Here is a 24478-nt window from a genome sequence, read left to right on the forward strand (position 1 = left end):
ATATCATGGAAGGTGCACTGTGCGGCCGCTCTTTATCGCCGGGAGAGAGCTCTCCCAGTGACAAACTAAAACCACCTCAAACGAGGGCAGGAGCTTCGTCACCGAGAACACGACTCCTGCCGATGAAGCTCTGTCCACACCAGCACTTTTGTCGTGAAGCGGGGGGGTCACACCCCTAAGTGACAAAAGTTTTAGCGACGAAAGTGCCTGTGTAGACGTAGGCTGTGCGTCATGGACCCAAAACAACAAAAGGATCAGCCTTAAAATCCTCCTCTATAATCACAGTCACCTGTTCTGAACATCTCTTCAAACAAAGAAATTAAACAGAGCATCCTCTTGGCTCAGCCTTCTGCTCAGGCCAAGTCTGGGCCTGAGGCCTGGCCGGCACAGTTCAATAATCAATGGTATTGTCCACGAATTCCCAGGGATGCCACCAGAGGTCACTGGAACATTTTCTTTTTTAAGGCAATTATTGTAAATCATTGTTTTCAGCGGAGGAGAACCGACTTGGGAAATCAGTGTGTGACTAAGCTCTCCTGGGGCCTGGTCAGGAAAGAAGATAGTAAAAACCCTTTGGATAGGTGTGATGTATAGAAAATCAGCAATTTGGCTCACCAATAGGAGAGAAGTAGGATCAGGATATAGACTGATGACGTAGAAATATGTGCACCAGACGTAAGACCCCACTAACCTAGTTCCTGAACTGGCTCTCTGTTTACAGGAAATTTAACCTGGCCTCCCCTGCAGGCGAGGGGCGAGACACCTCCGCATTCGGTGCGAGTGCCATTATTGGGGTGAATGTACGTAAAGCTAGCACTCCACTCCTGATCAGCCCCCTCCCATCAGTCCCGCCTTTTGGGCCAGTCTCTCTGACCTCTCCTGCTTGATCACTTGCCTTCAGACTGAACTCATGGTGTATCAGAAGCCCTCTCCTGGCTCCTGCCACTGTCTGTGACTAGAGCTGGCAGGGGAACTAAGTTTCACTTCTGCAAACTGTTTCGATGTTTTGGAAATATTTTCCTTCCCAGTCAGGATGCAAAGCCGATGCCCCAGCATCTTTCTTGGAAGTGAAATCCTGCCCCATTTCATTTCAGAAACACCAAAACTGTCCCCCAGCTATAGTTTGGTGTTTCCAAAATCAGACGCGCTTCCTGGATGCCCTCTGATGGAAAAATGTTGCATCTGAAAATTTCTGACCAACTCTGTCTGTTACTATTGGCATCCTCCCTGCCACAGGCCGGATGCCATCTGCCTGCCTTGCCAAATGTTCTCGTGGGTTTAACCCATCCCTCCCCAAATCACTTTCCCAGCACATGAAGGTCAGGTTGCTTGCCCTCAATTTCAAAGACTGCCACAGCTCTGCTCTTCTCATGGTGCCCTCTGCCCAAGACGCCAGCCTTGATCCCTAGTTTTCCCATTTCTTGCAGCTGTGTTCATCCTCCTCCTACATAAAGCATCCTCCCTGAACTGACCTGTAAGGCCACACTCCTCTCCTCCTCAAGCCCCACCTTTGCTGTGACACGTACAAGAAGCCCAGCCAGCTCATTTGGTCTGGGTTCTATCTATCTGACTCAGGTACTTAGATAGCCCTCGTCACATTAGTGTCTGAGCCCCTCCCAGTCACTGCTGTACTTGTCCTCACAATGGCCCTGTGAGGCAGGGCCGTGCCATTATCCTCATTTTATAGACCGGGAACTGAGGCACAAAGAAGCAAGTGACTTGCCTCGGGTCACACAGGAAGTCTGTTGCAAAGCAGGGGCATGTACCCCAGTCTCCCGAGTCTCCAGGCTGTGCCCTAACCATTGGGCCAGCCTTCCTCTGGGTTGAGGCTCACTGGGGGATCCCTGATATTAATTTGTTATGTATCCATTTGGATTGGGTTTTTTTCCCCTCTCTCTCTTCCCGCCTTTCTGTGTGGCCTTTCTCATCTTACACTGAGCTCTTTGGGGCAGGATCTTGTCTGTGTGGGCAGCACCTATCACCGTGGGGGTGCAGCTTGTCTGCAAAGCCCCCCTAAAGGTGTGTAGCTATAGAATGCGCTAAGGCCCATTTGGAATCTGAGTCTAATGTTCAACCCCCTCCCTTCCCGCCAATGACTCGAAAGTTCAGGATGTGGGGAGCCCAGGGGTTTGCCCAGAAATTTGGGTGAGCAGTGAAATTGGATTGGGGATGGAGGTTCAGTGCCTGACACCCTTCCGCAGTTCAAGGTGGGTTGGTTCTAGGGTTTGGGGCTGGGCCCATCTCTAGTTTAAATTAAGGTGGGAGCTGGATATGTCTCGTGAAGCTCAAGATTGATTTATTTGTTAAAGCTCACTGTGCCTGGTTTATCTGTAATGCGGCCAGAGAGCTCGTGGTGCCTCTTGACTCGTACGGAAAAATTCTTTTTGTTCTTTCCCTTCCCAGATCTCCACGTCCTTAGACCATAAGCTCCTCCAGGCAGGGACCATCCCTTGTATGTCTGGAAAGCACCTGGCACATTGTGTCCAGACAGATAACTACTAATAGATACATGCTAACTGCCCAGAACCCTGCTGCTCATCATGGCAGGTCAGACCGCAGCTCCCGTCTCACTCAGCAGGGCTCTCTGTCTGCTCCTTTGGAGGGAGGTGAAGCGGGTCTACTTGCCATAAGCAAAGAAGGGAAGTGTGAAAAAGATATTGATCGAATGCAAACCGCACTCGGCTCTTTCTGCGTGCAACGGCTGTGAACGTGGATACGCTTTTCTAACTTGTTTTACAATGGAGCTTGATACAGTGATTAAGAAGTTTGTATGATGGGGTTGCCTGACACAGGATGTCCTTTCCAGTCCTATGGCTTGAATTCCTGCCTCCCACCCTCTCCTCCCCATTGAAATTATAAGCCCTGGGAGAATCTGCTGCTGTTAGATCACGTGGGATCCTGGCAGCTTTTTCATCAAAAAATGCCCAAGAAAATGGTTGGCGGGAAATGGCTTAAAACCCTTGACTCTGAACCCAAGTGCATGTGGGCAAATTCAGCTCTTGGAGGGTGACATCTTGGGCCTGTCTCGAGCAAGAAAGGCCAAGCCGCAGCAGTAACTCTTCGAATCCGGCTCACTGTAGGATGGTGATGAGACGCAATCCTCACGAGAATGAGTTGCGTTTTTCCTACCTCAGGCCCGTGAACTTGACTGAAATAAGCTCCTGTAGGAAAATTGATAAAGGCAGCTTTTTAACGGGCAGAAAACCCAACCCCCACCTCACCCCCCTGCAGGAGGCTGATGTCAAGGTAACCGGGACACAAAGGAGGAGTTAGAAAAGTTTAACCAGAGCCTGAGCTGAAAGGTCCCTCTGATTGGAAGAGTCTGAATCAATAGAGAATAGGGGGGAAAGAAAGGGGGGGGGCAATTACCTCCTACCAAGAGAGAGCAAAAGAAAAAGAGATTGACATCAGTCGCTGCCTAAGACGCCTTCTCCCAGCACAGCCGAGGAGAGCAGAAATATGATTCCCTACAAGGAGCCGTGCAAGGACTGACCTTGAAAAGAATCTGAGTTGGGGGAAGAGAAGGAAAATGTCCGAGAACAGTTCGTCTCTCAGCCCCCCAGGATCATTCGCCTCTGGCAGCAGGGTGCTGCAGCTGGCCACCAAAGGGGAGTGGATCACCCTGGAGCAGACCCTGAGAGGCATGGACAAGGGGGACCCAGCCATCTCCCAAACTGACCAAGTAAGTAGCCAACAGCCAAGAAGCTATTTCAGCGTTGGCTTGTGGTATGACAGATACAAAAGAATAAATGATGTTATGATGATTTTGGGGGGCGGTGGGAGGCAGGGAGGAAGGGGAAGGGCTGGAGTCACCGGAGCTAATCATGGTTCTTTCCAGTGTGTAAATGGTCAAGTGCCTTGGGAGCCAGGGGTTTGGCTCTGTCTGCGTCATCTAGTATTCACCCTTGCTGGAGGCAAAGTATTCCACTAGCTGGAATAGGCGGGTAAATCCTCTCTTACCTGCATGAACTGACGACTCTGCTCCCATTCTCCTTCCTGGTTGTGGTTCACGCTGAATGGCTTCTCCTTGTTAAGAACAGGGATATTTTAGCCAGTGGTTTCACTATTATTGTGTGCATGCAGGACCGCCACTGAGATCCCGGCCCCATTGTGCTAGGCGCTGTGCAAACGCATAGTGAGGCGGTCCCTGCCTTGAAGAGTTTCCCGTCTCAATAGACATGGCAGATAAAGGAAGCATTACCGTCCCCGTTTTAGAAATGGAGAGCGCAGGTGAAGGGAGCTTAGGTGACTTGCCCGAAGTCTCACACAATGTCTGAGGGAGAGCCAGGGATTGAACTTGGATTTACTGAGCCCTAACCCAGAGCCTCAGCCACAAAACCAGCCTTCAGTATGGACAGAGGAGCAGGAATCATTTAATTGGATAGCGTTTGTGACCCGTCCCGTCCAAAGGGGGCTGTCTGTTGGAGTGCTCCACGTGTGCTGAGCAGCGCTGTCTGAGCCACCCAGCATGGAACAGTCCTGGAGTCTTGAGCCCATGCTGCTAACCAGTGCCACTAGCTGTAGAGGGCATTTAGCCATTCAGGGTCGAGAGCTTTGGGCTTGGATTCAACCTTCATCTACCAAAGTAGGCCCTGATTTTCTGTGTGTCACTGCGGGCCCTGTAACCCTGGGTGCCTCACAATGCTTTGCTCTTGTAGCTCCCAACCTGGGCCACTCACAACCAGCCTACAAGCATGCAGGTCACACCCGGAGGGCCTGTGCGCTAGACAGCCCTGGTACAGCTGTTCTGACCCCAGCAGCCTGTCTGCAGCTTCCAGCAGCCTTGGATGCTACTTGCAGGGTGACCCCAATGCAATCCCAGTCCCGAATTGCCCCCAAACCTTGTGCTCTGTAATTTCCACCCTTCTACAGGACAGTTCAGAGAAATAATTTGATTTGTTTGCTCCTCTAACCAGACACAACACCCCAGCTGGCCACATTAACTGGAGTTGACACCCATTGGAGTACAAACCCAATGCTGTTGGTTTAGATGAACAGCAAGAACAAGTTTATGAACAAAAGAAGATAGGGTTTTAAGTGAATTCAAGTATGAGAGAGAAAATTAGAAATGGTCACCAGCAACTGAAAGTGAAAGCACGCCTCTAAAAGTCTCAAACTTAATCTAGCAAGTTTTGGTTCAGGGGTTTGGCAAGATGGCCTTCGACACCTGTAGTCTGCCAGCAAGATGGTGATGGATCCTCCTCCTCTTCCAGAGGCATAACAGCACAGGTGCCTTTGTCGTTTTAGGTGAAAGAGAAAACATGGGGTTTTCTGGCCCTTTCTTTGACAGTCTGGTGAACCTTGGAGTCTTCTGAAGGTTACGCCTCAAAGTAAAGTTTATTCAAGCAGTGAGGAAAGCAACATGGAGTCTGGTGATGAAGGAGGCTCTGCGCCCTTTCTTCCCCCATTTATGTTTGCTGAAATGCAAATTATTCTGTTTCCTGCCATCTCCTCCCCCTGCTGCCTTGATGATCCCGTTTGCTACATATATGTAAATTGGGGTAAACACGCATCCCTTTGTTTATTCTAGACCTGTTTTAAAATCTTTTGCCTAGGCAGGGCTGTCTGGTTTTGAACATGTGCTAACATAGTCATACAGGGGAATTCATAACTTTACGAATAATGTTGCTCCCTACTTTTCACCACTATATTATTCCCTAGCACGTTGTTAGTTTTCAGTTGATGTCTCTCAAGGCATATTTTGTATAAAGATTATTACAGTAGTGTGCAGCGTGTGAATAAAGGGGTGCTTTGGGTCACACTGGATTGCACAGGGTTTACAGACCTAGCTTAAGAAAAGAAAAGCCCCCAGAGACACGCCTGAGGCATGCCTGAGGCAGAGTGCTCCCTCAGGAGGGAACAGGATGGCCAAGCTGTTCCAGCCCTAAAACAGCTGCAATCTAATGAAACTCCAGGCCTGGGTAAAGACAAACCCAGCAGTTCTTACAGTCCTGATTGACTCGGCTCTAATCTCAAACTGGGCCGAATAGAATCATGCTTGAGTAGTTCCATTTTCACCTCTTGGAAAGATCTCGGAAAGTGGGTTTTGAGGGTAATTGTTCATGTTTAGACAGCACAGTGTGGGCTGGGACCCTTGCTACCCGAGATCTTAGCCTTCCTCCCCATGCACCAGCATGGCAGCTGGGGTCAGGTGCTGAAGTGGTGGTTGCCTGAAAGGTGACCTTTCTAGGAAGAAATGAGCAGCAATAGTCCGTGATGACTCAGACATCTAGGGACTCAGTCAGCAATGCCTGTCTTGTCTCCTCCAGGAGTCAGGCCTGACCCCCTTCATGATCGCGGTGAGAGAGAACAGGCTGTCCATTGTCGAGAGGTTGCTGGAGCTGGGAGTGAATCTTTCAGACCAAACTAAGGTAAGAGACCACTTACTATCTTGCTGTCCATAGCCCTGATGGGAATAAGTGGAGCAAGGAGAGAGAGACTCATGTTAAAGGACTCCGTACAGTATGGAGTTATGGGCTACGTGACCACTAGGAGGGGATCTGATAATTGTTTGCTGACAGTATTCTCATTCATTGTTTGTATTACGGTACCACCAAAGTGAGGTCAAGGTTCCATCATGCTGGGCGCTGTACAAACACCTAATGAGAGACCGTCCCTGCTCAGCGAGCTGAATAGCTACATAGGCATGACAAAGGAAGAATTGCGATCCCCATTTTAGAGGTGAGGAACTGAGACATGGAGAGATGAAGTGATTTGCCCAAGGGCACACAGCGTGCTTGTGGCAGAGTTGGGATTTGAACCCATGTTATCTGAGAACCTCCCCAGTGCCTTAACAACAAGCTGAGCCTTTCATCTGACAGCATGTGAATGAAATAGACATGGAGGAGGGAGAGGAATTGTTTATGGCAAAGAGCAAGGGACTGAACCTGAGCTTAGGAAAGCGTATGAGGAATATCAGGAAATGTTTCCTAGCGTTACGGTCTATTAGACATTGGAAGAGCCTCCTAAGGAAAACTCCATGGTATGAATCATCTAGGACTGGACTGAACTGAGCAGGGAGGAGTGTTTATGATGGGAATAATCCTGTAGTAGCAGAGATGTGAGTAAGCAATAGGTCATTTTCATCTCTAAAGCCTATGGTTAAAGGAGTCTGGCAGCTTGTGCCAGCTGGAGGTCGTCTGGTCCAAGGCACTGGCCTTTATTTGTTATGTATTTGTGCACAGAAATAAACATCTGTGTACATCTATTGACATGCTGAGGAGGAGAGAAGGTAAGGGTCCATGATAAATATTGTGTGGCTCTGCAATTTGTTACTTGGGACTCCCTTCCACAGCGGTGGGGTGTCTGTGTCTTTTTTAAGCCTAGATCATGTCTGGTAATGTTTTGGGTATTTAGTTTTTCAAATGTTTTTGCGAAAGGGCTGCAGTTCACCTGCTCAGCGGGAGAGGGCGCTATGGTCTGGAAGGCTGGTGGACAAAGAAACAAAGGGCCAGACTTTCAAAGGTATTTAGGCACCTAAAGATGCGGATGGGTGGTGTGACGCTTTGGGGGTTCACCCAGACCAGTAAGGGGTTGTGTCTCCATCTGCCCTGTGACCCTGGGTGCTTCTGTGCTGGGAAGTTTCGGCTCAGGGCCCTGCCACCAGCAGCCTGCTACTAGCACAGTGACCTCACCCTGTCTTCCACCAGCCTGGTGGCTCCTTGTAGGGTGATGCCTACAGCCCTTCCAGTCTGGAGTCTCTGTCAAGCCATGCCCTCTGTATTGTCCAGCCCCTCTCACTGGGCCCTCACAGAGGCTACCCAGTTCGCTGCCTCCAAAGAGCCAGATCTCACACCAACCTGATAGTTCGGCTGTGGATGTTACCCTTCACTTTCATACATAGCACTGAGATGGGCTTGTAAGAAAGCCACCCTACTTTTATTAGCACAGAACATAGGTTGAAGGGCTCCCACAGAAGAGGGAAACAGAGAGAACAGAGAGGAAAGGTTACAAATAAAAACAACAAAATGTGCTTTCTTGTGACTCAAACTTGAATTCTAGCAAGTTGCAACCATTGCCTAAGCAGTTTCCTTATCGATCACAATCCCTAGTCCCCAAACCGGGGCACCCGACTGTCCCATGGTTGGAAGCGTGCTGTAGCCTATTGTCCCCTCAGTGATGGAGGCCGAAATGGCTTTTTGCTTCTGCTCATGTTTCCCCAAACTCATTGTTTAGTCCCTAGAGTCAGGCTGATCTGCTGTTCTTCCCTTCCCATCCCCCTGCTGACTTGTATGTTAATTGGGCTTCCATTGTTTTGATTCCATAATGCTTAATTTCCATTGGGGGCTGGCAGATAGCTGCCTTCCCTCGTCTCTGGGTGAAAACCCGTTCCTCCCATCATTTGGTCCCAGAGTTTAAAGCATAATATCAGTGAGTGTCCAGAGTTCCTCATATCACATAAATACACTCACTTCCCAATTACATTAATCACCCCTGCATCACCGGCTTTCCTAAAAGACCTTACCCGATACACTTTCATAGTACAGGAATAGTGTGTACAGTCAGTTGATTCAATTGCATATTCTTTGGGGTTCAGCCCCCCTGTTCTCCCCCTGGCGTGTCTGGACCCTGATTGTCACAGATTTTCAAAAGTGCCTAGGCATCTTCCGCTAGGCATCTGTAGGCACCCAAATAGCTTTACCACTCTGGCCCAGGCCCATTGTCATGGTAGATTTTGCCCTAGTATGTGTCCTGCTGGACACGGAGTCTGATCCCCTGTAAACGGCCTTATCAGCACACACTACCAACAGCCACTGGCCAGGGGACCAGTCTGCATGTGAGGTAACTGCAAGGCCACCCTTTCCCATCCTTCCCTACCCCGGGCCAAGAGAGAGCTTTCCTGGAAGTGCTCTTGAAATGCCTTGAGGAGCTAATCTGGACCCATGCAGGGAATGCAAACCCAGCGGCTCTCCTCAGCCCTGAAAGGGGCCCCAGAAGCGAGGTGGCCAGCCACCTGCATCAGCTGCTGACCTTCCAAGCCTCCCCACTGAGATGCCTCCTGCTGCTTGGCAAGGACTCCAAGGACTTCCGAAGAGCAGTATCCTCCAGGGCACGGCTTTCAGTGCCAGTCCCTCTCTGCAGTGGCCGGGGGAGAGGGGAGCTGCCTCCAGCAGTGCACGTTCATACCTTGCACATGATGGAGCTGCACGCGTCTGCCCAGCCCTGCAGAAACCAGGCAAAGCCGGGAGCCTCTTCTGATTCAAACGGAGTCCCATAGACCTGCTTAGTGCTTCAGTGCCCCGTACAGTTAGCGGCTGTGGAAAGGACCCGTGGGGAAGCTCAGAGTCAGTGCAGCTGGAGCAGGGACTGCAGAAATTCCATGCATTAGAAACAAAGTCGCTGGTGAGCATCTCTGCTGCCCTCCAGGAGGTGATTTTCATGAAGATTACTGCTCCTCAGCTGTCCCTGGGAGGTAGAAAGAGCTAATTAATCCCTGGCGTAGGTTGTCTCATGTGCTTGTAGACCTGGCCAAAAACGAAGAGCCCTTTGAGGTGGGCTGGCTGCTGCAGTGGGAGCATTCTGAAGCTGCAACACGTACACAAGTCGTCTGAGCTCTAAAGCAACGTTGGGAGCGGATGAAATGCCATTGCGGGAATGACCAGCCCTCTGGGTGTGCGAGGCTAAGTATTGTTAACCTTCATCTTCACACTAGAACTGAGATGCTAAGTGACTTATCCCAGGTCACAACAGGAGTTGGGACTCGAGTCTGTTCTTGTGACGTTAACGTTACTCCTCTGGAGTTATGCTGGATTGACACCACCAGTCTAACTGAGATCAGAATCTGGCCCTCAGTTTCAGAATGAGGATTAGAAACAGGTCCTGGCTCCTAGTCCTGGTCTCTCACCACTAGGTCACCCCAGAGACACCCTCCAGAGAAGCCCCAGTAAGAACAGTGCAATTCCTCCACCTGCCAAGCCCCTCTCCTTTTTGGTGTGAAGATTCCTTTGGGGATCCAAGTGAAGGCAGGGTTTTAAAGCATTTACTAGTGAGGAAGGATTTTCCCATGTGGGTTTCAATGAGAGGTTTAAAAATCTCTTTTTTAACCCTTCCTTTGTCACGATTTAAGACAATCTCCTTCAACTCAGGCTCAACTGATGAGGAGCATGGTTTGGGGTAGATCTGAGTGGCTTTGGTGGTATCTCTCTTGTACGATTATACCCCCCCTACCACCTTTGACTTTGTCCTGGGACTGGGTCTGAGATTGAAGGGTTTGGTTTGCACCAGTAGCCCATGGAAGTGAGTCTGGGAGGAGAGACCTCAAAGAATATTCCAGCCGCAATGCTTTGATTTTGCTCTTTCCTGGAGACAAACTTTTCTGAAAGTGGGTTTTCCAAGTGTTAGTTTCTTACATAAGGAATCTTGAGTCCTCACTTCACCTCTCTTTGCTGGGGGACCTGGGGAGATTTGAATGGGACTTCTGAGTGAATTTGCGTCTACTAAACTCCGCATTGTGTATGTCTGTGGATTTCACCTATGAGTGTTCCCAGAAAGAGTCATTTAAGTTCATACGCCCTAGTATTCACACTAAAAGCACTCTTGCATTCTTCCAGTCATGGAGCAGAAACAATATCATGTGACTTTGTTGCCAAGTTGCAATTGGTCAGATACAGAGTAACTTTTGAATACTTGTGCAAACATAAATTATTATTTATCTTTTATAACATGGTGCTACCTAATGACCACAACCTCAGCTAGGACCTCAGTGTGCTTGGGGCTGTACAAGCATATATAGTCAGAGCCAGTTCCTGCCCCAAGAAGCTTATAACTGAAGAGCTTGTCCACATACAGTTACACCAGATTAACTTAAGTGTGATTTTTAAAGTGAGGTGCAAAAGGTTTCCTGGGCATTCCTATAGCAGTGCAACCAGGATCAGCTGAGTTCAATGACAATCCATTAGGAACAGGTTTAAGCAAAACTGAAATACAGTGTTCTTAATCTGAAATTCCTGCAAGTTTGTGTTGACAAGACAGACAAAGGGTGGGAAGGGGAAACCGAAGTGACTTGCAGAGGAATGCCTAGCAGGTCAGTAGCAGAGTGGGGACTAGAGAATCAGAACTCCTGACTCCCAGACCAGTGCTCCATTCACTGGACTACACAGCAGCCAATAAACAAGCTCAGAAATAAAAATGTCAGAGAAATGTGAGCGCATAATAAATAGGAGTCTCCCTGCCGTGAGCTATCCCAGAGACAGAGAGACGAGGGAAATGACATGCTGTGTCTCACTCAGGCAGATCTAGCACCAGGTTTAGGAATAACGGCAAGCGTTTACCAAGCTTGATCTCTGTGTAATAATGTCACAGCCTGTTGAGCAGAGAGCAGCTAGACAAATCCCCTCTCAGCTGACATTTGTCAGTATCAGCCTGAGTGATCTTTCAAAGCTGCTCCGGCGAGAGTCCTTCATGCCTAATGACGAGCTTCTTACTGCATCAGCACGGAGCTGTCGTCGGTCAGGAAGATGCGTTGGAGGCCTTTCTTCTGCCACGAGGACCTTCAATTGGCACCACGGGCCTGGGAGCTTTTGTAGCAACAGTAAATCTTGCAGTCCAGGCTTAAGTGCTGCCTTGGAAGGAGATTTCTCTTGAGGTTTGCACAGCCTTGATGGGGAAGAGGGGCAGCGAGAGCCATTTCTTGTAGTATGCGGGAACTAAGGGAGGGCTGGTGGTAACGGGCTACAGGAGCTGTCGTCTTGGATACAGTCCAGGTCAGAAGCCTTTCTCAGTCTCTGTGAGAAACACCCCCATCCTCGTCATCATTCAGGCCTGTAACCTGGACGTCCTCTTCAGCTCTTCTCTATCTGTGGGCTTGCATCCAGGCCATGTCCAATTCCTGATGCTTCTTTCTGCATCACATCTCTAGGATCCAGCTTTTCCTCTCTGTCCACATGACGAGAGCCATTGTCTAGGCCCTCCTCATCTTACGACTCGCCTACGGCAACTTCCTCCCCTCTGGCTGTCACAAAGCTCATGAGAGACGATGGGTAGGGTGGGGACAGACCAGGCAGGGCCTTGACCCTGAGAACACGCGAATGGCTGTCGCAAAGATCCTTTTCCTGGCTTGTTGCTTTGGCCATATTACCCCTTAGCCTGTGAGGTCTACAAAACACTTGACAGTTAGGCCGCTGCTGTGCTGAGATCACTGCCCATCATGCCAGCCACTGTGGTCTCATTGTGTCCCTCATCTGTCCACCTGTCTCCACCTGTTCTTTATAGTTGTACATTTAGATTGTAAGCTCTCTTGGGTGGGGAATAGCTATCTGTTCTATGTTTGTGCAGCCCCTAGCGCAAGGGGGCGCTGGTCCTTAGGTGCGATCATAATATACATAATAAATAATAGCAGCCAACATGTTTTTACAGCCCAGAGATGTACTAGTCCTTGACCACTCACCAGGAAACAACAAAATGCAGCCAGCCCTGTGGAGTAGGAAGCAGAGGCTCACTTCAGAGCCAAGGTTCCCCTGGGCCAGCCTGAGGATCTGGGCTCCCCCTACTGAGGGCCTCGTTACTGAGCCCAGCTTTGCCAGGTCCTTAGGCAACAACCTTAGCAGCTGTACTACGGTGGGGCACTGAACCGCTACCCCTCACCAACAGCCTTAGTGCTGAAGGCCTACAGACCACAGAAGCCATGACTGGATGGACGGGCAGTACTCTCGTTGGGTACCTGGACCATATAAAGGCTCCAACAGGAAGAGGAAGCTGTCTGAGCAACGGACCATTGCCTGCTGACTAAACTGCCTCCCCTGGCCCTACCTTGTTGCCCCTGCTGACTTGCCTGACCTCCCCTTCCCAATCCACCGATCCTGCCCCTCAGACTGGGTCTTCCAGCTACTGACCGCTGTAAGGACTCTGACCATTGCCCCAGACTCCTTCTGATACCAATCAACAGCCTAACTACCCCAGCACCCACGCACACTTGACTATTGCTCTGGGCCCTTCCCCTAGCCGTCCTCGGCCACCGGGCATTACACGAGGTTATTCTTGGAGTGTCTCCCTCAGTTTCTCCTTGCTTTCCCTGCTCTCCGTTTGCTCCCTCTCTCTCTGTCACCACCTTTGCTCTCTCCCACCCAGAACCACCCAACTTCCCATTGCCCTATTCCTGACATAGAATCAGAGAAATGACAAGCTGGAAGGGACCTCAAGAAGTCATCCAGTCCAGCCTCCTGCACTGAGGCAGGACCAAGGAAACCTAGACCGTCCCCGACTGGGGTCTGTCCAACATGTTCTTAAAACCCTCCAAAGACGGGGATTCCACAGCCTCCCTTGGAAGCCTCTTCCAGAGCTGAACTCCTTTTATAGGTAGAAAGTTTTTCTTCATATTTAACCTAAATCTCCCTTGCTGTAGCCTAAGCCCATTACTTCTTGTCCTACCTTCAATGGAGAGCAACTGATCACCGTCCTCTTTATAACAGCCCTTAACGTATTTGAAGACTGTTATCAAGTCCCCCCTCACTCTTCTTTTCTCAGAGGTCAGGTTTTATAAACTTTTTATCTTTTGTGTTGCTTTCCTCTGGGCTCTCCACTTTGTCCACATCTTTCCTAAAACGTGACACCCAGAACTGGGCACCATACTCCAGCTGAGACCTTATCAGTGCAGAGTGGAGCGGGGCAGCTACGGCCGCTGTCTTACACAAGGGAAACTCCCGCTGATACATTCCTGGAGTGATAGTCACCTTTTCTGCAATTACATCACATTCTTGGCTCATGTTCAATTTGTGATCCACTGTAACCCCCGGAGCCTTTTCAAGAGTACTACCGCCCAGCCAGATACACCCTGTGCTGCAGTTCTGAAGTCGATGTTTCCTGCCTCATATAGTACTTTGCATTTGTCTAGATTGAACGTCCTGTCTCAGGGCCGGGTCCTAACCTTCCCCTGGGTCTGGGAGCAGCAACATGCAGGCAGGGCATAGCTCCTGAGGGATGGGTTTGATGGTGGGAGCAGGCAAAGGGGCTGTGGCAGAGGAGGAGGCTAGAAGAAATGTGAAGCTCCCTCAGGGAAGATGAGCTTTTTCCAGTGCATGCTGGCACGGGGGAAAAGCACAGGATGAGAGTTAATAGCCCATTTTTCTGCCATACTCTGTCTTTGAGTATATAGAAAACGCCTTCTCGTGCCTGGGATATTGCTCAGAGCACTGAACTGGGAGCCAGACCTAGGTTCTAATCCCAGTTCTGCCACTGGTCTTCTGGGCCTCCGTTTCCCCATCTGTAAATGGGGGTAATGATACTGACCTCTTTAGTATAGCGCTTTGAGATCTAGGGATGAAACGCCCTGTGTAAGAGTTAGATGATGAAGTTGTTATTCAGTGCAGATCATCCCAAGGGCCTGCGCTTGCCCTGCAAATCTAATGCAGCAAAGTTGTCCTTTCCATTGAGGAGACCTAATGGTTCCATGGTCCCTCAAGCTGAGAGAGATCCTGACATCCCTGGCACTCGTATTGCAGCTGCAATTACAAAACATTACTATATTAAGGAGAGAAGAGTCAAGCTCCAGGCAGCCAGATGGCCAGCGGAGGGACAAAACGCTTAGTACAGAGGCCTTGTCTACACTAATCCTGTAAATTGATGTCAGTTATGCTAGTTAAGGTACGTAAACTAGATAACTTAAGTTGATGTAGCTTACGTCGACTTAAAGCGGTGCCTACACCGTGCTTTGTTGACGGGAGGCGCTTTCCCATTGACACAGCCTCTGCCTCTCATTGAGGTGGATTGATTAAGTCAGTGGGAGAGACTCTCCCATCTACTTATTGCATCTTCACCAGACTTGTTGAATCGATGAAGAAGCTATAGCTCAGTGGTTTCAGCCTTGGCCTAAACCCAGGGTTGTGAGCTCAATCCTTGAGGGGGCCATTTAGGGATCCGGGGCAAAAAAATTGGGGATTGGTCCTGGTTTGAGCAGGGTGTTGGATTGGATGACCTCCTGAGGTCCCTTCCAACCCTGATATTCTGTGATTTTAGGGGGAGGGATAGCTCGGTGGTTTGAGCATTGGCCTGCTAAACCCGGGGTTGTGAGTTCAATTCTTGAGGGGGCCATTTAGGGATCTGGGGCAAAAATTGGAGGATTGGTCCTGCTTTGAGCAGGGGGTTGGACTAGATGACCTCCTGAGGTCCCTTCGAACCCTGAGATTCTATGATTTTATGATGCCACTGTATGAATCGCAGAGGCGACGATTTAGCCCATAGTGAAGACATGCCCTATGTTTGGCACACACAGGGATTGGATGGCTCCCGTGGTTTGAGGATCTAGGAGATGCTCCAGTTGGATGATGAGATCTGAAACCCTTGAGCTTATGTAGACTGTTGGCCCAGACCCTTTACTTTGTAAGTAATTTAGTGACCTTAATAAGGTATTTTAATTTAGGGGTTGGCAATGGCAAAAAATAAAAAAGACCATCATCTCAGGATGTTAGGTAGATTTGGGAGGAGGAGCATTGATTTATTTGATATTCATGCGATGATTGTCTGATGAATTTATTTTCTCTTTGATTGTTCTGTTGTGCGTTAGACAGGGAATGTTACAGGAAGTTTAGCAGTAGTTATCTGATTATGTGTTTTGTGATCGTATTAGTTATTATCTATTGGAGGTAGTTAATAAAGCCCATACATTAGAAAAGTGATTTCAAATCCATTTTCTTTAGCTAAACGACAAGGAGGAGCTATCGGACTACCTAGAATCTTGGGTAGGATAGAACAGAAGAAATCATCTTTTATACTTGCAATCTTTGTATTCATTGTTCTCATAGGCTTAAGTCAGTGAATGTTTGAGTGCATAGGCCCCAATTCAGCAAAGCACTCAAGCGTGTGCTTCAATCTCACTGCCTTCAATGGGTCTTAATGTTAAGTGATTTGCTAAATTCAGGGGTCTTGGAGGTGCTTGGGTGACGGGTGCTATAAAAGGGTGACATGTTTTTATTATTTATTTATTGCAGTGTGGAGATTTGCCTGGATGATCTTTGTTTAGCAGCTCAGTTCCTGATATAGTTTTCCACCACAGAGATTTTTCCCTCTGTTAGCTGGTTGGCCACCAGCTGATTATTTTTAGTAGCAATAGCTGTGATTGGTGATTACTAAATCATCCCATGTGGAGAGATTGTGGGTTGGATCGCCTACTTACTGGGTCTTTGCTGTTTTGTTGTGGGGGGAGGGCATTGTATTCAGGACATTGATTGGCATCAACTCTATTGGTAGAATTGCCAATTATGGAACTAATATATCTGGGAGTCTGATATCAGTGTTAACAACTGAGATGCTTGGCTGGCTAAACCACTGTAGAGAGTTCCCGGACCTGTAACGTAGGGTTTTAATGCAGTTCTAGTGATGGCTGTGAAAACTGGAAGGCTCTCAGTAAGCATGCACGGCAGGTTGCTGTTTTGTAAGCAGGGCTCAGGGCTTCAGCCTCTAGGTGGTTGAAATCTGTCCCAGGTCAGAACTGACCCAAAGTAGTTTCCATCTGCCAACGGTTTGAGCTTGGAGCTCTCTGTCTTATTCCCTGTTGAGCTGTGTCCCCACCGCACAATTTGTGATCCTCCACTGGCCCCCTAATTGTTAGAGACGTCAATACTTGTCCTCCCAGCACAGGGGTGGAGACTAAATTACCCTTCCTTCCTTAGGTACAATGTCAGGTGCTCAGATAGCACAGTGATTACTATGGCATAAATGCCTAGAGAGACAGTCAAGGTGGGTGAGGGAATATCTGTGATTGGACCAACTTCGGTTGGTGAGAGGGACCAGCTTTCAAGCTACACAGAGCTCTTCTTCAGGTCTGGGGAAGGTTTCACAGCTAAACGCAAGGTGGAACAGACTTAAGCATAAGGAGTTAACATATGTTGCAAGAGACCATTCACAGCCTGACAGATGGTCCTTCCAGGCCAGTGTTGCTGCAGGTTAGCAGAGCTGGGTAGGAAAGATGTCTCTATCCTGGGCCTTCTCCATGGCTAAACAGAGCTCTTCATTCTGGTGGGCTGCCCATCTGGTCGAGAGAGGAAACCCATCCCTGCAGGACTGAGTAGTTGAAACTGTGCTGGCTATAGCTGCTGCTGAGGTTTTGAAGGCGTGTTGCTAACTGCTCTTTCTCTGACCCCTTCCAGAATGGCCGAAATGCTTTACATGTGGCTGCTGCCCACTCGAAGGAGGAGATCATCCGACTGCTGCTGGCTGGAAAGGCAGATCCCAATGTCCCCGGAGGGGTATGTGCACATATGGGGGCATGGTAGGGGGGAGCGTCATTGCCCTTGAAGTCTCCTCTTCCGTTTCTTCAGCCGAATGGCAATTCTGAACAGGGCCGCGCCTGGGACTGGCTCTTGCCCCACTGCCACCATTCGTTTAAAAGTTGATATTGGCAAAACAAAGTACCCATGGCACGTTAGACTTGGAGTGAGTCTGCTGCATTGCTACTATGCTGATCGCTGTTAATACACTGGAACCACTTTGCCCTTCTATAGCATCTCCCACTGTGGATCCCAGAGAAGCTGTGATCCACTCTGTGAAATACATGGGGAATTCCTGCTTTAGTCCACATTCTCTTCCGTCCAGGCTTCTTCCCTACAGGGTATTCTCCAGGCTGTTTCAACTGTCCCAAGCAACGGGGTTCCTGTCACTTCCCTAGCGGGGACCATTTCACAACCAAATAGACCTCAAGATTGAGAACTTCTTGCCCACCCCTTTTTCTCCCCAGTATTCAGTCCCCTCCCATCCCCAAGCATTCAGCCGTTGCTCAGTCGGAACCCATTAGTGCTCTCCTTTCGCCCAAGGCTGGCCTGGTGGGCCGAGCATCTGTCCACCTGAATGCAGGGGAATTTTTTCCACTCCAACAAGAGGGGAAACACATCTAAGAAAAATGACTCTTGTGTGCAGGCGGCTGTTTGCATGGATGGCATTCCAGCTTCCAGATGACGTGTGCTTTCCTCCTCGATTGCGTCTGCTGTCAGCTGTGAAGGCAGGGAAATGCTTTTCTGCTCTGTTACCTTCCCTTTGGCAGCGCGGTCAGGGGTGTTCCAGATGCAGCCCAGAGATGTTCTTTTCTACCATTCCTTTGTGCACTGTGCTGTTTCCAGGCAATCATTTCGTTGGCCCCCATAAAGCTCTGTGGTACTATATACATTAAAAAAGAAACCTGTAAAATTGGCTCAGGTCTTAAACAGCCCAGGGATGTTCTGCTCAACCTCTGATTTACAAGGTCTCTCTTGCCCTGTCTCTGGGTGAGCGTGGGATGACTCAGAGAAAAATACACCTACTAGATAATAGCCAGGGCCTCTCATAGAATCATAGAATATCAGGGTTGGAAGGGACCTCAGGGGGTCATCTAGTCCAACCCCCTGCTCAAAGCAGGACCAATCCCCAATTAAATCATCCCAGCCAGGGCTTTGTCAAGCCTGACCTTAAAAACTTCTAAGGAAGGAGATTCTACCACCTCCCTAGGTAACACATTCCAGTGTTTCACCACCCTCCTAGTGAAAAAGTTTTTCCTAATATCCAACCTAAACCTCCTCCACTGCAACTTGAGACCATTACTCCTTGTCCTGTCCTCTTCTACCACTGAGAATAGTCTAGAACCATCCTCTCTGGAACCACCTCTCAGGTAGTTGAAAGCAGCCATCAAATCCCCCCTCATTCTTCTCTTCTGCAGACTAAACAATCCCAGTTCCCTCAGCCTCTCCTCATAAGTCATGTGTTCCAGACCCCTAATTATTTTTGTTGCCCTAGTACTGACTGCTGTACTGGGAATTAATCTGATATCATGGCTCTTTAAGCCCTGAGCGCAGAGGCAAGAGAACTGGCCAGCCCTCCTTCCCTCCTCTGAAGACTGCCTTTCCCTCCTCAGCACTCATTCACTCCTTCTCCCAGCCTGCTTATCTCACCCTTCTGTCTGCTCTGGCTTCCTGGTGCTTCACTTGCTGCCCCTCCTCCTAGTTGCAGACTAGGCAAAAGACACAGGAGTACATTGCAGTTACTGGGCTGGGAGGCAGTTCCAGCCGTGGGGAATGGGATTTGCCTGGGGTCTGCATGCCAGGGGTTCTGGCAATGGGGAAACAGGAAGCACGGGGAGTACGTAGAGAGAAAAAAATGCAAGTGGAAATCAAGAGGTGTACTGGGAAGACAGACTCCATGTCTCTTGGTAACTGGCCTACAGACAAAATAAACTCAAGCACCACTCCCGCATCTCCTGTCAGACCTCCCTCTGGCCCAGTTTGTGTCTCTGTATTTGCCATATCTACCTGCAGCGAGTTGAAGTGCTTTAGAATTCATGCAACCAGGAGACCTATGGGAGTTTCCATAATACATGCATAAAGCCAGACCCAATGCATGCAGAAGGGTCCCAGAGGGAGGTCAGCCAGAAGTCCCTCTCTAGCACCTGTGCTCTCCTTAAAGAGACAGAAGTTCCCCCATTTCTTCAATGGACAACAAGTCCTAACCCCAGAGCACTGAGCTATTTATCAGGCACTCTTGGCACATGCTGGCCACTGGCTATAGCTATCTCGGTGAGTGTTTTCAGTGTCCAATAGATGGAAGAACATTGTGCCAACCCCACAGTTATCAGCTTCCGTCCTTCATGAAACTCCTTCAGGAACTGCCACCAGCTGCTCTTCTACTCACTGAGATGGTGGCTGCCCGCTGACGTTTACTCTTCCATCAGTCCTGATAATCCCGATCCTCATCCAGTAGTGAACATTGACTTCAGCCACTTCTTTTCTGCCCGCTGATTTCTGAGCCATCTGCCTCGTTTCCAAGTTTCCTTTCTCTGGCCCACCTAGTCTGTCCCGCCTCTTCTCTCCTCCGTGTTACAATCCACCTGCAGCGCTCTGGCTAGTTCAGTTTTCTCCAGGAGACTGGACACTTCTGTTGGCTCTGTTCAATGGTTCCTAGTGTTCTCCCTTTCATGTTAGTCCTGTGCTTAGGGCTGTCCCTGTGGATATGTCCCAAGGTTTGTCTACTCGGCAAACTGAAGTGTGAGTGCAGCACAGGTAGATGCCCTGGCGTTAGCTTCCCCTGGGCTAGTAATAGCAGTTAAAACACAGGCCCTGGGCTTCAGCACAGGTTAGCCACTCGAATCTGTGTCTGGGGTCCCCAAAGGGCTTGTACAGCCCACGCTGGATCCCGCGTCACCCCGCTGCTAGAGTGGGTATGTCTATCCAGGGCCGGCCCTAGACCAAATGGCACCTGAGGCAAGGAGTGTCTCCGGCGCCCCTCCTCCATTTGTTAAACTTCTGAACATCTTTCAGCACCCTGAGCCCAGGCCCCCCAAGTCTGGCACCCCAGGCGGTCACCTGGGTCGTCTGCCCCTAAATCCGGCCCTGTGTCTCTCCACGCTGCTATCACACCTCAGACTGCAGAGTGGGCCTAACCCCGAGTCGATGGTAGCCTGGGTTTCACGCACCGTGGAAAGAACTATTCTCCCTTTTGAGGACTCATCGGTGGGCTGGACATGAACAAAGAGAACTTCTGAAACCTCCAGAACCCTCGTCTAGAGCTGGTTGAAACATTTTTGATGGAAGAATTTTCTGTCAGAAAATGTAATTTTGTCAAAATCTCAACTTTTCATGGGAAGGTATCAATTTCCACTATGACTGAAAAATTGGAAATGATTCATTTGAACTTTGTTCTATTTTGATAATGTCAAAACATTTTATGCAGACTTCTATATTACGTTATATTTCAATGTTACATGTATAATATTTTGTATTGTTTTGACATTATTGAGATGAAATGTTTTGATGTTTGTGAACTGAAATTTTTTTGGCATTTTTTTTTTCTTCAAAATATTTGGAATTTTGACTTTTCATCCCCATTCTGGATGATTTTTTTTTTAATGTTGGAATTTTTTGTGGGACAGAAATTCTGCTTTCCAGCCAGCTCTTCCTTTCCCAGCCCTCCCTAAGGCTTCAGATACAAACTAGGATGGATTTTGCTTTCTCTTTCCACCTTGTGGTATCCCAGCTCTGTGTAGATTATGACAGTGATTGGCTCTCTGTAAATATCTGATGCATAGATTGGATTGCTAGTGAGTCTACCACAAAGGGTAAGGACAAAGGCTGTCTCTTGGACACTGCAACACCAGACAAATAGGTTTCAAACCTCCCTCGAGCATGTGTCCTTAAAGGAATTCATAAAACAGCATAACCTGAGGGCTGAATTCTGCATCTTTCCTGGCCACACATGGATCCTTCTTTCTTATCACTCCCTTTAATTGTAAACAACAAGAGCTCTTCTCTTCCTTGGGCTCACTTGGAGGGGGAGAGTTGATACATAAGGGGAGAAGGGAGCCCATACTTTTGGTTTGTTTAGGATGCTCAGCTGGGACTCTCTGGTTGAGGCTAGAAGGCCAAGAGCCACGTTTGTTGTTCTTCTTGAAGCCCCCCTGTAACTCCCAGTGGAGCAGAGGACTTTCTTCCTGCTCTCCAGCCGACACATGGCCGACAGCCCCCTGCTCTGTTGCCTTTGCTGAACGGGAGTGAGTTCAAAGCCTACACATCCCAGCTGTCTGTGATTAGAACAGTGATTAGCTCAATAACACAGAGGGTCCCAGGATGCTTCTCTCAAGTGGGACGGGGGAGGAGGACCCAGTTCCTAACACTGGAGAGAGCGTGAGAGATACCTAGTGCCTTTTCAGGAGGGTTCCTCCCTTCTCTGTAAAGCACAAAATGAGCTGCAGCCTGCTTTGTGCAGCCTGGATCCCAGAGCTGGCCACTTGCCTGCATTCCTGAGAGAGCTCCTCTGGTTTCCTACGTGAAGTCTGTTCTTACCCTGAACCTGCATTCCCCTGCTCGGTTTTGTGAGCTTAGCCAGCCAGCGAGGATGACAATAATGAAAGGGAAACAACTTTCCTGACCTTCAGCGGTGCAGCCCGAGAGACACCAGGGGTGGACCATTGCTGAGTTATTTATTCACAGCACAGAGAGAGCTGTAGGCTGGATGGGTTACCTGGTACAGGCAGTTTGCATTAGTTCATTGATGTCTACAAGCTGTTAGGCATTCATGTGCCTTGGTGCTGGGTGCATAAAAAAAGTCAATGAACACCTCAATATAATATGCTTTTATGCCCCCTGTGTGAGTAACAGTTAGCTTATTCCTAAAATCTCGTGCTGAGCACTGTTAGCCCTGGTCAGGATGCAGATGGAGGACCTTCCCGGCACTGCAGGAAGTGGGGCTGGTGATCCAGGAGGTGCTTTTCCCTGAGCCGAGGATCCATTGTGGCATTGGGTTACTACCACTGGAGGTGGGAAGGGGGGAAATGTGACTGGGGTCTCTGCCTCTCCCTCCATTTATTTGTGACCCTTACTTTTAGGGAAGGGAGTGGGAATGAAGGAGGGGGAGATGAGCGTCCAGCCCAGCCTTGAGCCATGCCTCACTCTGCTGTGCTGGGCTACGTCCCTTACATTTACAAACAACAGCCTTGCAGAGCTCAGAGACCTGAATCCAGATCACTAAGCCTGTGGGGACCAAAAGTTGTAACCAGCTGCTGTTTGTCCTCTCACTTGTGTTAATTGACCTGGGAGGTCCATCAATCTGTCTATTCATTCGTGTGTCGCAGTGTTTTATACTGCTGCCCATCACCACAGTATCCAAGCATCTTCCATGTAAAATCCATAGCAATAGCCATGTCCCTAGTGGACTTCATGGAGGCCTTAGTCCTCTTCCAAGCTACCACCGCTGGTTCCCTTGTTGGTGCTCTTAGCAAAGACCATGGAGGCTGACCTACCTTGCCCTCCAGGCCAGGGCTGAGGTATCTTGACTTAGAGAATCTGCACAGGCTCAAACCCATGTTGTGCCTATTCTGAAGAGAGAGACCCCATCCAGGGTCACCTCCAACCCGGTGCCAGTGAGATGGGAGAAACTGAATTCCTCTTCCATTGAGTGCTGTTCACTTCAGCCCAAGGTCCTAAGTTCTTACTCTGTGGGTGCCTGGGATGGTGTCAGCAGAGGAGAGAATGGGGAAGGTGAATCCCAGGCAGCCACGATGGTTGCAGTGGGGAACACAGACACATGCATGTGTTGTGGTCATGGGCAAGGAGGGATCTCAGTGGAACACCATGTGCCATTTTGTGTAGGGCCAGGTAATCGCTGGGAGAACCCTGCTTCAACATGGTCTGTGAATAGCCCCCAGTGTGGATCTTTGTGAGTGAAGTAGGTGCTGGGTTGGTAATCCTGCCAGCTGACATCATTTATCAACAGGACAGGGGCAGCAGCAAGGCCGGCTTCCCCGGCTCTGTCCTGCCTTGATCCACGGGCAGCGTTCGAGAGCCGTTCAGGCTCATTTCCTTTCAGTGCTTGGCTCCGGCTGCCCACTGGCAGTGCCAGTTGGGACCAAGACCTTTCCCCCTCAGGGACTGAGACCAACTTTCATTTCTCATGGGCCACCGCACAGGTACCCTTCCCCCCATATCCAAATGTGTCTTTAGGGAAACAAAACTCCTCTTTCTCTTATTAACAGCGCCTTTGTCCCCGAGCTGCCCATTCAGAGGGGTAGACAACTATGCATAATGGAGCCATTGTTTGGGCAGATTTCCCATCCTACCTCAGGAGAAAGAACTCCCCTGCTGCTTTCTCCCATGTCTAGTTAATCGGGCATTGCCACTGATGTTCGGCAGCGTGGTGGCCTGTGGCAGCCCTGTGAAAAGACAGCAGGCAGGTCTGGAGCAAGGGGCTGCTGTTTGGAACCTTGTGTCCCTCGTCCCAGGGCCAGCGTCTGAGGTTAACGCCGGGCATAAGCGAAGAATGGGCTCCCGATGAACTGGGCAGTGAGTGGGAGCAGGAGTTGTGGCGGTAACAGGCGGGATTCTTCTCCCCACTCCCAGGGAGTCCTTGTATCAATACCCTGGTTCTGGAAGGGTGCCAGCAGCAGGCCTTGCTCAGCCACTTCACACCGGCAGCCTGCCCTCGCTGAGCTGAATTCAGCCGTGCTCTTTGTCCCCTGAAGGACTGAAAAGAAATGAGGGATGGATTTGGCAAGGGCTTTGTGAGGGGAAGGAGCTTAAATACCAGACAGATGCCTTCGGGCTTGTCGACACTAGAAAGTCCTATTGCTTTAACTATAGCGGTACCATTAAAGATGCACAAACACCATACCCCAGTGTGGACAGTTATATCAGTATAAAACTGCTTAGATATATAGCTGTTCCTGTACAGGAAGGGAAATCACTGTCACCTTTATACTGGTATAACCTGGTCTATACTACAGCTTTTACCTGTATAAATCTATCAGTAAGATATCACACCTCTGACCAACAGAACTATACTGGGAAAACTTGTGTGTGTAGATGAAGCCTTAGCAATCTAGCTTCGCTCTTGTTAGATAAAGACAATGAACAGAGCACTCCCTAAGGGTGCATTGTCTGACCCTTCCCAATCCCAGGTCTGAATCGAAGTGTGTTTACGGGGCACCAAATGGAGTGAGGGTTAGCAACTTGGCTTAAAGAAATCATCGGGGCAAAGCATGACTGTACCTTAAACAACATCTCAGTGTGATGTTGATCCTTGGCTGAGGTCTGGG

General features: G+C 49.3%; 1 protein-coding gene across 5 annotated transcripts in view; it reads left to right on the forward strand.

The window, feature by feature from the left end:
* The first annotated feature begins 3361 nt into the window (after positions 1-3361).
* Positions 3362-24478, forward strand: part of LOC140906317 (uncharacterized) — a 77376-nt gene continuing 56259 nt past the window's right edge. The window contains exons 1-4 of one of the 5 annotated variants that reach the window (XM_073330010.2): positions 3617-3682; positions 5248-5501; positions 6270-6371; positions 17079-17177. In XM_073330010.2, coding sequence (XP_073186111.1) covers positions 6291-6371; positions 17079-17177 — 180 coding nt within the window. In that variant the 5' untranslated portion in view covers positions 3617-3682; positions 5248-5501; positions 6270-6290. Of the gene's footprint in view, positions 3683-5247; positions 5502-6269; positions 6372-17078; positions 17178-24478 lie in introns of all 5 variants that reach the window. The other 4 variants (XM_073330012.2, XM_073330008.2, XM_073330009.2 and 1 more) reach the window with 4 other exon arrangements.

Source organism: Lepidochelys kempii, chromosome 2, assembly GCF_965140285.1.
Source record: "Lepidochelys kempii isolate rLepKem1 chromosome 2, rLepKem1.hap1, whole genome shotgun sequence".
Taxonomy (NCBI): domain Eukaryota; kingdom Metazoa; phylum Chordata; order Testudines; family Cheloniidae; genus Lepidochelys; species Lepidochelys kempii.